A 13,417-nucleotide genomic window follows, 5' to 3' on the forward strand; every position below is an offset into this window, starting at 1 on the left:
ACAGTAGTAAAATCAGTCAGTTTCTAAATTTGGTACAACAAGACACATGAGTTCCTAAAAATCACCACACTGTGCAAAATCACACAATAAAAGTCATAAGGCTTATTGGGAAAACACGGTTAGCATACTCAAAACATTATCAGTAACATAAAAAAGGAGATAGGAACCTAATAAAAATGGAGGCCCAGTTTTATACATGTTAAATGATTAAGAAATGCAAAAATACTAAAATAAATAGTGGTGCCATCTCAGGCTATACCCTGGTTCCCATTGGGCCCAAATGGGCAAAGTGGAGGGCTGCTGGTAGTGGCTGATAAGAATTGGTATGGAGTGGGGAGGGAGGGTGTAGTGCCTGTGTGTGTACCAGCCTTCTTCCACCCACAGCTCTACTGTAGCAGAAGATACATGATAAAATTGGCACTCTACTTTAAAAAAGACCTGAGCTTTGTTTGTGGAAGTGGGTATTGGAAGGGTTACAATTTCTGAGTTACTGTGAAGTGGTACGGTTTTCTGGGTTCTCAGAGGTGAAAGTTTGCATAAGCAAACTTGAAATTTGCAATATGTTAGAACTTTTCAATAATAATAACAGATCATTTATATAGCACCTGCTATATGCCAGACACTGTGCTAAGCGTTTTACAAATATTTATTCTCAAAATAACCTCATTTTGTCCTCACAATAACCCTGCAAGTTAGGTGTTATTATTATTCCCATTTTACAGTTGAGGAAACTGAGGCAAACAGAGGCTAAGTGACTTGCCCAAGTTCACATATCTAGTAAGTAGTAAGTGCCTGAAACTGGACTTCAACTCAGGTCTTCCTGACTCTAGGCCTAACACACTATCTAGCTGCCTCTATATATCAATCATGCTGGAACAAATTCACATTTTCTTTTTTTATAATTGTTTTGTTTATTTCATTAAATATCTCCCAATTACATGTAAAAAAAAAATTAACAATCACTTTTTAAAATTCTGAGCCCTCCCTGAGAAGGCAAGCGATTTTATATCAATTATATATATATGAAGTCATGCAAAACATATTTCCATAATAGCCATGTTGCAAAAGAAAACACAAACAAAATAAAATAATAACTTTTTTTTTTTTTTAGGTATGCCCTCAATCTGCACTCAGAGTTCCTCGATTTTCTTTCTAGAGGTAGACAGCATTTTTTCATTATGGGTCCATTGAAATTACCTCGGATCACTGTCTTGATCAGAATAGCTAAGTCGTTGACCAGCTGATCATCCTTACAATACTGCTTACAACAGTACAATGTTCTCCTGGTTCTGCTCACTTAACTTTGCATATGTTAATATAAGTCTTCCCAGGTTTTTCTGAAATTATCCTGCTTGTCATTTCTCATAGCACAATGGTATTCCATCACAATCGTATACCACAACTTGTTCAGCCATTCTCCTACTGATGGACATTCCCTTGAATTCCAATTCTTTGCCACCACAAAAAGAGCTGCTATAAATATTTTTATACAAATAGGTCCTTTTCCTTTTTCTTTAATCTCTTTGGGACACAGACCTAGGAGTGGTAAAAGGGTATGCACAGTTTTATAGCTACAGGCATAGTCCCAAATCGTTCCCCAGAATGGTTGAACTGATGCACAACTCCAACAATGGTACATTAGGATCTCAATTTTTCCACATCCTCTCCAGCATTTGTCATTTTCCTTTTCTGGCATCTTAGTCAAACTGATAGGTATGAAGTAGCATATCAGAGTTGTTTTAATTTGCATCTAATCAGTGGTGATTTAGAGCATTTTTTTATATACCTATTGATAGCTTTCATTTCTTCTTCTGAAAACGGTCTATTCATATTCTTTGACCATTTATCAAATGGGGAATGCCTTATTTTTATAAATTTGACTCAGTTCCTTATATATTTGAGAAAAGTCTTTATCTGAGAAACTTACTATGAAATTTTTCCCCTAGTTCTTGTTTTGTTCTAAAATGTTTACAGCATCTCTTTTTGTGGTGGTAAAGAACTGGAAATGGCGGGGATGTCCATCAATTGAAGAATGGCTGAACAAGTTGTGGTATATGATTGTAATGGGATAATACCATGCTGTAAGAAATGATGAGCTCAATAATTTTAGAAAAACATGGAAAGACTTGTGCAAAATAATGCAGAGCGAAATGAGCAGAACCAAGAGAACATTGTATAAAATAACAGCAATATTATTTTTAAAAACAACTTTGAGCAAATAAGCCTCTTTGAGTATTATAAATATCCAAATTAACTACAAAGGACATATGAAGGAAGATGCTATCTGCATCCAGAGAAAAAACTGATAACTAGATATACAGAATGATTTTACACACACACACACACACACACACACATTTGTGTCTAATGTTTGTCATCTCTAGGGCGGGGGAAGGAGGGAAGAAAAAAAGGAGAAAAAATAAGTTTACATGATAACTTTATTACATATTTAAAAGGAATAGCAAGTTGTACATAACAGATTTGCAGTTTCACATGCAATCAGCTTTTTTATTATACTATCTTATGGAAATGCTTGTTTTATTCCATAAATTAAAAATAAAATAAATAAAACATTCCATCTCCAAAAAAGTATAACCTGAAAGATAAAAACAAAATTATTGCCAAACATTTTCATCTCCCATATAGAAAACTATGAAGAGTATTAACAAAAAGGGAAATTGAGTAGCAGATCTAGAATTAGAACTCAAGTTACCTATGTTTCTTTTCTGGTCAATTACTAGGCCTATTAACCTATATCTTAAAGGAATATTATGGATGGAAGACACTGTTTGGAGGGGACCATTTTGACTGATGACAGTTTAGCTGACTATAACTTCAATGATTTTATTTTTCACGTATATATGATTATAATAATTACAATATTTCTACCTTTTCCAAAAACTCTTTCACTAATTCATTGTGTGACTTTCAGCAAGTTACTTTACCTCTATATATTTACCTCCTAGTCCCTTAAATAATACATGCAATATCTATTTGTGAGAATCAAATTAGATCACATAAAGTGCTTTGTAATCCATAAAACACAATATAAATATAAGCTAATATTTCTGTTACTATTACTGTGGTATACTGTAAAGAACACAAGATTTGGAATCCAAAGGTCTGGTTTGAATACCAATTCTACTTACAACCTACGTGGTCATAATCAAGTCATTTACCTTCTCTCTTCTTCATTTTCCACAGGCATAAAGTAAAAGGGTTGGAAATCAAGTTTGTCAATGCTAAAATCCTTTCATTCTGATGAAACTCTTAAGAGTCTCAAGCTTTCAGGTTTTCTTAATCAGCTCTTTCATAACATATTCCATTCCCCTTGCCCACATTCCAAGGTTTATGGAAACAATCATATTTTCCTCTTTTGAATGTGCAATTCAAGAAGCCAGGAAATATGCTCATCAAAATAGCATTCTTTAAAAGACTAATATTTCCTTATTAACAAAAGAATTACTCAATCACAAATAACAATTAAACTTGACAGTTAAGAAGCATTTTACTGTCATTAAATTCCCAATACTTTGGAGATAAGTGGATAAGGTTTTATGGTATTATTGTGCTAACTCATTTCAAGTTACTGAAAATGAAGCACAGAGAAAGTAGTGAATAATCAGAAGCACATAACTGGAACAAAACTGAGATGAGAGGCAGGTTTCTTAACTCCTTAATTTTTCCAACCATCACTATAGGTAATGCTGCCTTCAATTCTGCAAAAAGTCATCATGGGATCCCTTCTGTTTGTGTGAGTGTGAATGGTGATTTTCTTTGAGCTATAAAGAAAAGATTATGGCTTTTTCTTTAAAGAGAGACACAGAGACACATGGATGTACATAGTATTACCAACATAAGCCCAAAGAAATATGCTGTTGTAAATTATGTCTTGATTAAAGGTGTTCCAAGTAAAATGAATATGAAATACATTAATGAAATTTTGAATATATGTTTTCCTTGGTAATTATTCAATTCTGAAACTACCTTAAGATTGTCCTGCTCAAAAGGATTTCATTACTGTCAAGAAGCACATATAAAACATTTAACTGTTCATAACGTTAAGCTTGGACATTGTATAGAAGAGCTCTACCTTGAAATAGCTTAGAATCTAGGATGATTTAAAGATTTGTCATTCTCTTGAAACTTTAATCCTGTGTTCTTAATCATACAAAAGTAACATCAGATAGACATGCTCTTTATTAATTTGTCATAATGTTTCATGACATGTGAGTAAAGCCACTGAACCCCAGAACTGACAATTCTGTTATTTCTATTCCTTTTCAAACAGCCAGACCCTCAGCTAATTCCAACTACCTACAGTCTAACAAATTGTTACTTATAGTAGATCAAAGGTTGTTCGGCATAATGGGAATATCACTAGTTTGGATGTCAAGAAAAAAATTTTGAATTGCAGTTCCAGTTTTTGGACAAGTTATACAAACTCTCAATATTTCAGTTTTCTCATCTGTAAAATGGGGATAATACCAATTTTAATTTATAGGCTGTTGTTTAGATGAAATGAGACAAAAAACATTTTTGAAGCACAATGTGAGGCATTCTTATTACTACTAGATAATGGAGAATCTTTTCCATTCTGATAAATTCTAGAACCAACATGGCCCTACAGTTGATTACACAGACAATGACAAGACACATAATGATTTTCTGAATAGTCCTTAAAATATTCTTAGAAAATCTTGGCTTAGTCACAAGGCCCTCCAGAGCCTGGATTCAATTCTGGTGCTGCTTTGACATTCACACCCACCCCCACTCAATAATTAGGGCACAGATTAAACCAAGGCTCCTGATGGCTTCTCAGAGTCATTTTCCCAGAGTCAGCCTGGGAAATCAAGGAAATCTTAGGAAAAACCACAGATTTGGGTATTTTATTTCAGACTCTTATCTTAAGGGAGCCTGAGAAATAGCTGCCCAAACATTCCAAAGTATGATATTTCATAGCATAAGCCATTTATGAAATACAATGATCCTTGGCAAATAACTTCCTTCTGCCTCAGTTTCCTCATCTATAAAATGGGCCTAAGAACAGCATCTATCTCCCAGGGTTGTTATAAGGACAAAATGAGATGAGTACAGCATTTTATAAACCTTGAAGTGTATTATAAATGCTAGCTATTTTTATAGTGTTTTCAAAAATTTCATTGCAATGATACGATCTCAGTGGACCCACAAGTGATTCCTTCACTCTCAAAATTTCTGGGTAGGAATAGCAACTGCTGCTCTTTCCCTTAAGATGAAAAAATGTAAAGAATCTATATTAGCTACCTGTAACTGGTAAGCCTTAGAATAAACATATCCAAAAGCACATCCATCTAAATCTCCCTGATGATGAAATCTCCTCACTCTCAGGGCCTTACGAATTGCCTCTAAAGGCTTTTTCAATACAAGCATCTCACTGGACGTCCTGGAAGGACCATTTTCTACTATGAGAACTGTAGTCATCAGACACTGAGTAGGCTGTCCACACAGCAGAACATGGGAAATTGCTTGTTGAGAGCTGAAGGAGCTGAATGAGGGAGTGGGAGGTCATGGAAGGGAAGCAAGCCTAGGACAATGGCATTGATGCTGGGGGACCCAGATGAATGGTTAAGCACATTAATAAACCGCCTCCTACCACGTGTTCCCGTGATTCATGGAAGTTATAAGCCTGCCTCAGAACACAGGTAAGAATTTAACAAATATTTTGGAATTCGACTGACTTTTCATGTCTGATGATCTACCTTGGCAATCTAAATAGAGAACTGTTTCTCCTGAAGTGCCTGGCCATATCTATTACTTTAACTAGATGTCCAAGCTAAGTCCTCTCTCCCAGTACAATCAGAAATTTCATTTAACTAAAAGAAAATGCCATTGGCTTTGAAAATTACCAAAACAACAACAACAAAACTGACAAAACAACAAAAACCAAAAAAAAAAAATAAGTTATATAAGAAATCTATCCTCAAAGAAGGATCCTAGCTTTACTCAAATTTCATTTAGTGCTAGTACTCGTGAAAAGTACCAGATGGACAGTTACATAGACTGAAGTTCTCTAGGTATCTCCAAATCAGCTTATTTCTCAACAATGTGCTATGTGCTAATGAGCCCTATTCTAAAGGACTAGCTTTTCAGGGTGAGAGAAGAATTCAGAGAATGATGCAAAATCAATTGTCAGTCTCTCTACAAAGTACTAGCAAATACAAAATAGTTAGTTTCACGATAGAGATTTTCATATTTGAGCTGAATAGATGAAAACCCCACCAAACTCATTTCCTCTGCAATACTGAATTTCAAACTCTTTGAGCTTCTTGACCAAATTTGAAATTACTATCACTATTCTTTCCCCAGCGTCCTTTTCCCTCTATCACCATGATGCTTTCCCACTTAAAAGGCTGACTCAAGAAAAAAAAAGAAAGGAAAATGCAAGGTGACAGGAATACCCCTTCCCACCAAGGATGTCCCCCCCACAAAAAAAAATTAGAATTAAAATTAACAAACTCATTTTTTATTCCAAAGTTTTGGTTCTCCATCCATTCTTTCATATCTCTAAATATGCCAAATATAACTGTATGAGTAAAATTAATAGAACACATTTTTCTATTCTGAAACAAAATAACTAGATCTTTCAATTTCTGCATCTCCCTCCCAAATAATGGCTTAAAATATTTCTACAAAGTTTATATCTTTATTTCTAAGCATTCTATTTCTGTTCAAAGTGACAACACCACAAAATATGGCGTAAGAAACTTTGATCTTAGTTAAAAACGTGGCAATAGATAACAATGGTAACTTTTAGACAGAGTGTTATCACATTTGTAATTAAAAGTAAAAAGTTACAAATCCCTCACAAATGTCAAATTAACATACCTCCTAAACCTTCTAGCTCATACCAGTGTTATCTTTTGGTTCTCAAAAGAATTACAGTGTTCATACTATAGTTGATTCTTCATATCACAAGTGCTTACACTACAAGGTGCTTCACTGTAACATCATTCTTAGAGATCAATAAGACCATCTTATAAGCCATTCCTTTTGGCAAGCAAATAATCAAATTTCACTGATTAGGGACAAAGCTTCCTATAGGTTAAACCCCATTTAACTACTGACTGACTACTTCCAATTCACACAAAGTGTATTAAACTAATTAAAATAAAAGGACATTGTTAAACTATAATGTTCATTTTTAATTTCTTGACATAAATCATATGTTTCATGTGTATTATTTGCAAACAAGAACAAACTCAGGGTTGGGGGTAGGTGGGTGGTAGGTGAGTGAGCCAGAGCAAGGCAAGAAGATGTTTGTGCAGGTTCTCCTGAAAGAATTTTTTGCTATGCATGCAATTACTATCTGTAACTACATTTAAATACCTACATAATGAAAAATGTTAAAAATTTCTGGTTTGGTGATTTGTATGTACATGATAAAGAGTGTTTTCTACTAGAATTGAAGGGTGTGAAAGTCCCATCTTCAAGTAAATCCTAATGGTACCTGCCTCTAGGGGCAAGGGACAAAAATTGGCATTGTGGGGCAGCTAGGTTGGGCAGTGGATAGAGCTCCATGGAGCCTTGGAATCAGAACGACCTGAGTTCAGATGTGGCCTGAAAAACATGACACTTATTAGCTGTGTTACCCTGGGCAAGTCACTTAACCCCGATCACCTCACCAAAATGCAAAAAAAATTTAAAAGTTTTTAAAAAATTGGCACTGATCAAAAATTTTAAGCTAACAGTTCAGTAGATATTAAGTACTTATCTCTAAGATACACAAGAAGTATATAAAGGCAATAACTGAACTAGGACACGTGGTATTTCATTTGGTGCAAAGGAGATATGTGATAGAAGCAACAATAGCCAAACTGTATAAAATACCAAATCAAGGAAAAATTTTGATTAAATATATCAACAAATAAATGAGACACAGGATACTTTTTCTCCCTCTATTTGTGTATATATGTATGTGTTTAGTCATTTAGCAAGTATACACCATGAATCTAATTTTTTTCTTGTTATTTTGATTCATGTGTAAAATTATACATAATATACTTGAGTTGATAATGCTGTTGTTTATAGAGTGAATTCAGTGCAGGTAGACTAATTCTATTTAAATAAGAAAAAGATCTCCAAGAAATAAGATATAATATAATGACTTTGAATTTCTCTAAAATGTACTTAATTAGAAAGGGTGGGAGGGTGCTAGCAGAAAGCATGTCCCCATTAAGGTTTTATATTTTCTTCTTTTGATATCATAGAAATGGACAAGGATTAAAATTAGTCATATCTCTTAATATATCATCCCCTCCCCCTGATTACCTACTTTCTCACAGCCTTTTATATTTTAAAATAAATTTAAAAGATAATTTTTTAAAAATGTGTAATAAACTGTGTTGTGTAATTCTTTACTGCCATAAAAATGTTCTCATCCTGTGAAAAATATACTTTAAATATAGGATAAAGCTCTTTTATCCATTTTTTGCATTATCTATTTCAAACATTTGCTGGGGTACAAGAACAGGAGGTAAAATAACCATCATTAAACATCTTTCAAGGGGATTATTGAAGCAAGATGAAAGAACTAGAAGATATGACACTAGAATAGCTAATTTGAAGACCAGATATTTAATGCATTAAATATAGAGAAGTTTAGAATCAGTTAACTACTTGAGAGGTCAGATCAGCCCTACCTCAGATTCTATATGGGCTTTTCCAGTGCATTACTAAAATATCTATGATTAGGGAACCACAATTATCATTTACAGTATTGTGCTCAGAATTGTTTGAAATGAATGAACTATTAAAAACCTCATTTGCTTTTAAATAAGAATAGAAGCCCCACATAATTTTGAAGTATGTTCAATAAGAAAGGATAATTTGAGATTTAGATAATTTAACTCTATTAAGATTCAGGATGAAATAATAGAGTAGGCAGAAAATAACAGGTACATATATTGTATTTCCATAGAAAAAATTTTTTAAAGAATTTAGAGGACAATTTATCAAACTTTAAATGCCATTTATTTTTTTAATCAAGATTTTTTTTTTAAAAATCCCTCTTTTTTGAAAAGAGTGGAATCAATAGCATTCTTTACAAACAATGAATGAAAGCTTGCTAGTCAAGACTTCTACATAATTGGTAAGAATGAACAGTTTTAATGACATATTCCTTTTCTACTTCCTAATACATCACAGTTGTTCTCCAGATTTGTGTAAAGTTATTAATAAATCTATTCACTTCCAGTGTTATCCTGGCATATAGGAGATACTTAATAAATGTTATTTGATTGACCTGACTAAAATAAACAAATACTTTATTTCTAGAACCAAGAAGAAACAAAAGTGCAGAAAAATAAACCCGACCTTTACCACTATTAACAAAAATAATCAATACATATCAAAGAATAGGAAGTTTTACATAAGGCTGGGTAATATTTTTAAGTCCCCACACATCCTTTACCCCTAAAAAGTTAGCTAGCCTAGAGCCTTAGCTCATTAAAGTTTTTAAGATCTAAAGGCAACTAATAAAGCAACCAATAAATGCTCCTTACCAGTCCACTGCAGATCAACTTACCAAATCCCTGTGCAACACCCAGTTAGCATGCAGGTAGTGAATACCATCTAGGATCTGATATAATAGTGACTTGACCATTCCCCGAGGTAACTGAACTGGCTTCTTGTTTGCTTTAGAAGCTCTGTGAAACTTGATTATGTGCTAAAAGAAGAAAAAATATCAATAGAATCAGAAAAAGGAAGATACATTGATGTGTTAATGCTTTACTGAAAAAGAAAGCCTCCAGAGATTTCTCATAATGCTTGCCAATATCATTCCATCCTCTTCTAAATAACTCAAGTAACTTCAAAATTTCCAAACAATTGTGCCTAGGGTCAAAATAGTTTCCTATGTACAATAAAAACACTATAAGAGATGGACAACGTCCCAGAAAATAAATGAAAATAACAGGAGATGTAGATTTCATAATTTCATTTAAAAATACAACTAAAATATAATCATTTCTTTGGAGAACATTCCATTCTAATTTGTCTAATGAAAAAACCAGAAAAATTTCAAAAAAGAAAATTTACAATGTCTTCCAACAAATTGTAAGTATTTTTGGCTATTATAATAGTACGGTGCATTTATAACACATTGGTAACGATTGAAGATAATTTAAGCCAGGCAGACCCTTCTTCTATTTTGTAACAAACAAGTGGATATGAGGAACAAATGACCAGCAATAATGACTATGTTCACATAAGAATTCATAGAAAAAAACTGAAGAGTTGGGTTAATAATTTAAGGAGAGGCAAAAAGGTTGCCTTTTCCTTACCTAACAAGCAGAACTTTGAAGGTCTGATATTCCTTCTTGGACTTTGCTAAAATTTAATTTGACAATCAAATCTTATTTTAAAAACCATTCATTAAAAAGTGTTTAAAAAATGTCACCTTTATATAAATAATGCTGTTGTCTCCCCTCCCTGGCATATAGCAAGGGCTTAAGAGAAGCTTAATGTACTGAACTGAATGAAAATGAATTGCTATGCTAGAGACAAGTTGAAGTTAACTTAAATTTTAAAATGGGCAAGTCTTATATACCTAAGGCAATATACATAATAAAGGAAGATATACAAACAAAAAAGACCACAGAAATGGTCATGCAAGCTAATTAATAATTACATTGTACAGGGAAAAAAAAGAAATCACTAAGCTAAGGATATACAAGTTTGGAATTTACAGTCTAAAATAATAATGACACAAACACCTGTAATTATAATACAAAATAATCCACAAGTGCATGAGAGAGGTGCGGAACAAACTGCTACACAAAGAAATAGCATGTGAGTTGGTTTTCAGGGGTGGGAAAGAATTTGGCAGACTGTGGGTGAAGGGTGAGGGTTAAGCATAGAGGACTGACAGGGCAGGCCTACTGGGGGGATAAAGAAGAGTCCAATTTGGATGGAACACAGAGTACTGATGGGAGAAGACACAAAGGTAGAGCGGTGCCAGAATGTGGAACGCCATGAATATTAGGCAAGGATATATGAACTTTACTCAGTAGTCAAAAGTGATTGCTTCAGTTTGATACCTCTCTTTCCAAAAGGAAAAACTATTCTTCCTTTTCCTAATCTTTCCTTTCTCTTTGACCACTTCTATATATTGATCCCATTCTAACTTCTTTTAGAGTTATTCAATTATATATTTTCCTACTAAATTGTGCCAAGGATTATACCACTTTCACCGCTATAACCCACCTCCTAGTTCAGTGCCTTGCAAATGGAAAGTGTCTGTGAAAATGAATTAGCCAAAAAAAGCCCAAGGCTTCAAGCTCACTTCATAGTTATCTCTGCTTTATCTTAATGTTTTGCCATCTACTCTAATGCATAACTGTCAATGCTATGGTGCTGGGTTTAAAATTTTATTTAAAGAAAAACAACAACATAATTTAGTTTCAATTCCTGTAGCTATGCTATTTTGGTATAACAAACTTTAAGCTTTTTTTTTTTTAAGATAAGATTGAATGAAAGAAACAAGTATTCAGGCAGGAAGGAATCAAATGAATCCTTCTAGCCTCTTCCTAATATCTACAAAATAAGTTTACTTTTCTAGGATATGTGGAGTATCTATACATATAACTACATAATCAGCACTAATGAGTTTTTTAGAAGCAGAAATCAAAATAAAACTAAATCAAGGGTGGATCGTGGAAAAGTTATCCCCTTTCTTTGTATGGTCCACAGAATCATATCTTTTAATTATTCCAGACACATCAATTGTTTTTGACCCCACACATGTCTTTGCCTCACCAATCTAGTGGTAGTTAGTAGGGAGCTGACATCAAAGATAATAATGAAATTAGACATAAAAAACTGTATATACCATTAATGTTTCCTTTGTGTAAGCCATTTTAGGCTTCTCTAACTGCTATGCTGGCTATGGTTGGTTGTACAAATAGGATTTGGGGGGGGGTTAATTTTGATTCCCCTAAATGTTCCCATGGTCTAAATGCTACTAAAATAAGTTCTTAGGCTCCTTAGCTAGGAAGTCAACTATTTCTTAGATGTTAAGTGATTCAAAGTTGGTTGTGTGATTAGGCTAGTTAAATTCCTTCAAAAACCTTGGTTGTACTATAATTATTTAAAGACGACTGCTTTTCTATTTCTGAAACATCCAGAATTCTCACTTTATTTTCATTTTATATTATTAACATTTAACATTTACTGTTATTTGCTCAACTAAAAATGTTGGTCATCTCTCTCAACACAAATTTTAAATATGAAAAAGAAAGTCAGCTCTAAGAAAAAAATAAAACTTGTAAAAACAATATAAAAAGGCATGTATCTATAGATTTAAACTTCTGTTAATTTTGTGCATAGGTCAGAAAGACAAAATATATTTTGTACATATTTTCATATTGACTTCATTTTGCAATATAGAACTTTCTACAAGATATTTGCTCATGTAAAGTACATGCATAATTTCAGAAAGCATAATATTAAATAAGATTTTTTAATGAATGACACAATTATGTTGGAAAAATTACATGTAATCAACAACTAAGTTACACAGTCAACCAAGGCATGATCATATGAAGGAGACTTTATTTAAGTTCTTATGAAATGACCCTAGTATAAACCACTCTTTTCCTCCAAATTTGGATTAAACAAAACCTCTTTGACTAGCTTTTCCCCACTCTGCCTCTAGTCTCTTGTACTAAAAGGCGAGGATTGGATGAGGAATTTGTAATTGGTACCCACCACTTTGTTTTGTATTTCCTCTACCCAAATCATGGTTAGCTCTGGACAAGGCATGAAATCTTCCCCCCTCCTAATCTTCTGCCCAACTCCCCAGATAAGTGCGTATGTGTATGTATGCATACATATATGTGTATATGCATACACATATATACATACATATTTTAATATGGTATTTTGTGCAATTATTTTTCAGTATTGAGCTAAATACATATTCTTCCAAAGAGATCATATTTTGAGGATACAATAGATGACTAAGTCATTCTAGAACAGTTTATTTTATCATAAATATATAAGATAGTGAATATCCATAAAATAATTTATGTATGCACTTGCACATATATTGAATCCTCTTTCTCTTTACACAAAGGACAAATGATAGTGGTACAAGGAACTATGCAAAGCAAAAACACTATTAAAGAGAACATGTAAATCCATACCCTATTAGTTTATTTTTCCTTAATATGTAGATATCAAAGCCTATATATCATTTGCAATTCCCTTAGAATTATTAAGTAAAACCTATTGTCAAATAAATATAAATGTAACATGCTTTACCCAGAGGTCATGCTCAGCATAGTCAAACAGAAGCCACACTTTCCTGTCAGCATGAGACAAAAACACCTTTTGAAGAGAGATGACATTTGGATGTTTAAGCTCTCGAAGTAGCTGC

General features: G+C 33.3%; 1 protein-coding gene across 5 annotated transcripts in view; it reads right to left on the reverse strand.

Moving 5' to 3' along the window:
* The window catches only part of CDK8 (cyclin dependent kinase 8), a 132,884-nt gene that overhangs the window by 40,129 nt on the left and 79,338 nt on the right, over positions 1-13,417 (reverse strand). For all 5 annotated transcript variants that reach the window (XM_027835202.1, XM_027835201.1, XM_027835200.1 and 2 more), the window contains exons 3-4: positions 13,303-13,413; positions 9,566-9,706 (exon numbers count right to left, since the gene is read on the reverse strand). In XM_027835202.1, coding sequence (XP_027691003.1) covers positions 9,566-9,706; positions 13,303-13,413 — 252 coding nt within the window. The remainder of the gene's footprint in view (positions 1-9,565; positions 9,707-13,302; positions 13,414-13,417) is intronic.

Source organism: Vombatus ursinus, unplaced genomic scaffold, assembly GCF_900497805.2.
Source record: "Vombatus ursinus unplaced genomic scaffold, bare-nosed wombat genome assembly UNPS02014813.1, whole genome shotgun sequence".
Classification (NCBI taxonomy): domain Eukaryota; kingdom Metazoa; phylum Chordata; class Mammalia; order Diprotodontia; family Vombatidae; genus Vombatus; species Vombatus ursinus.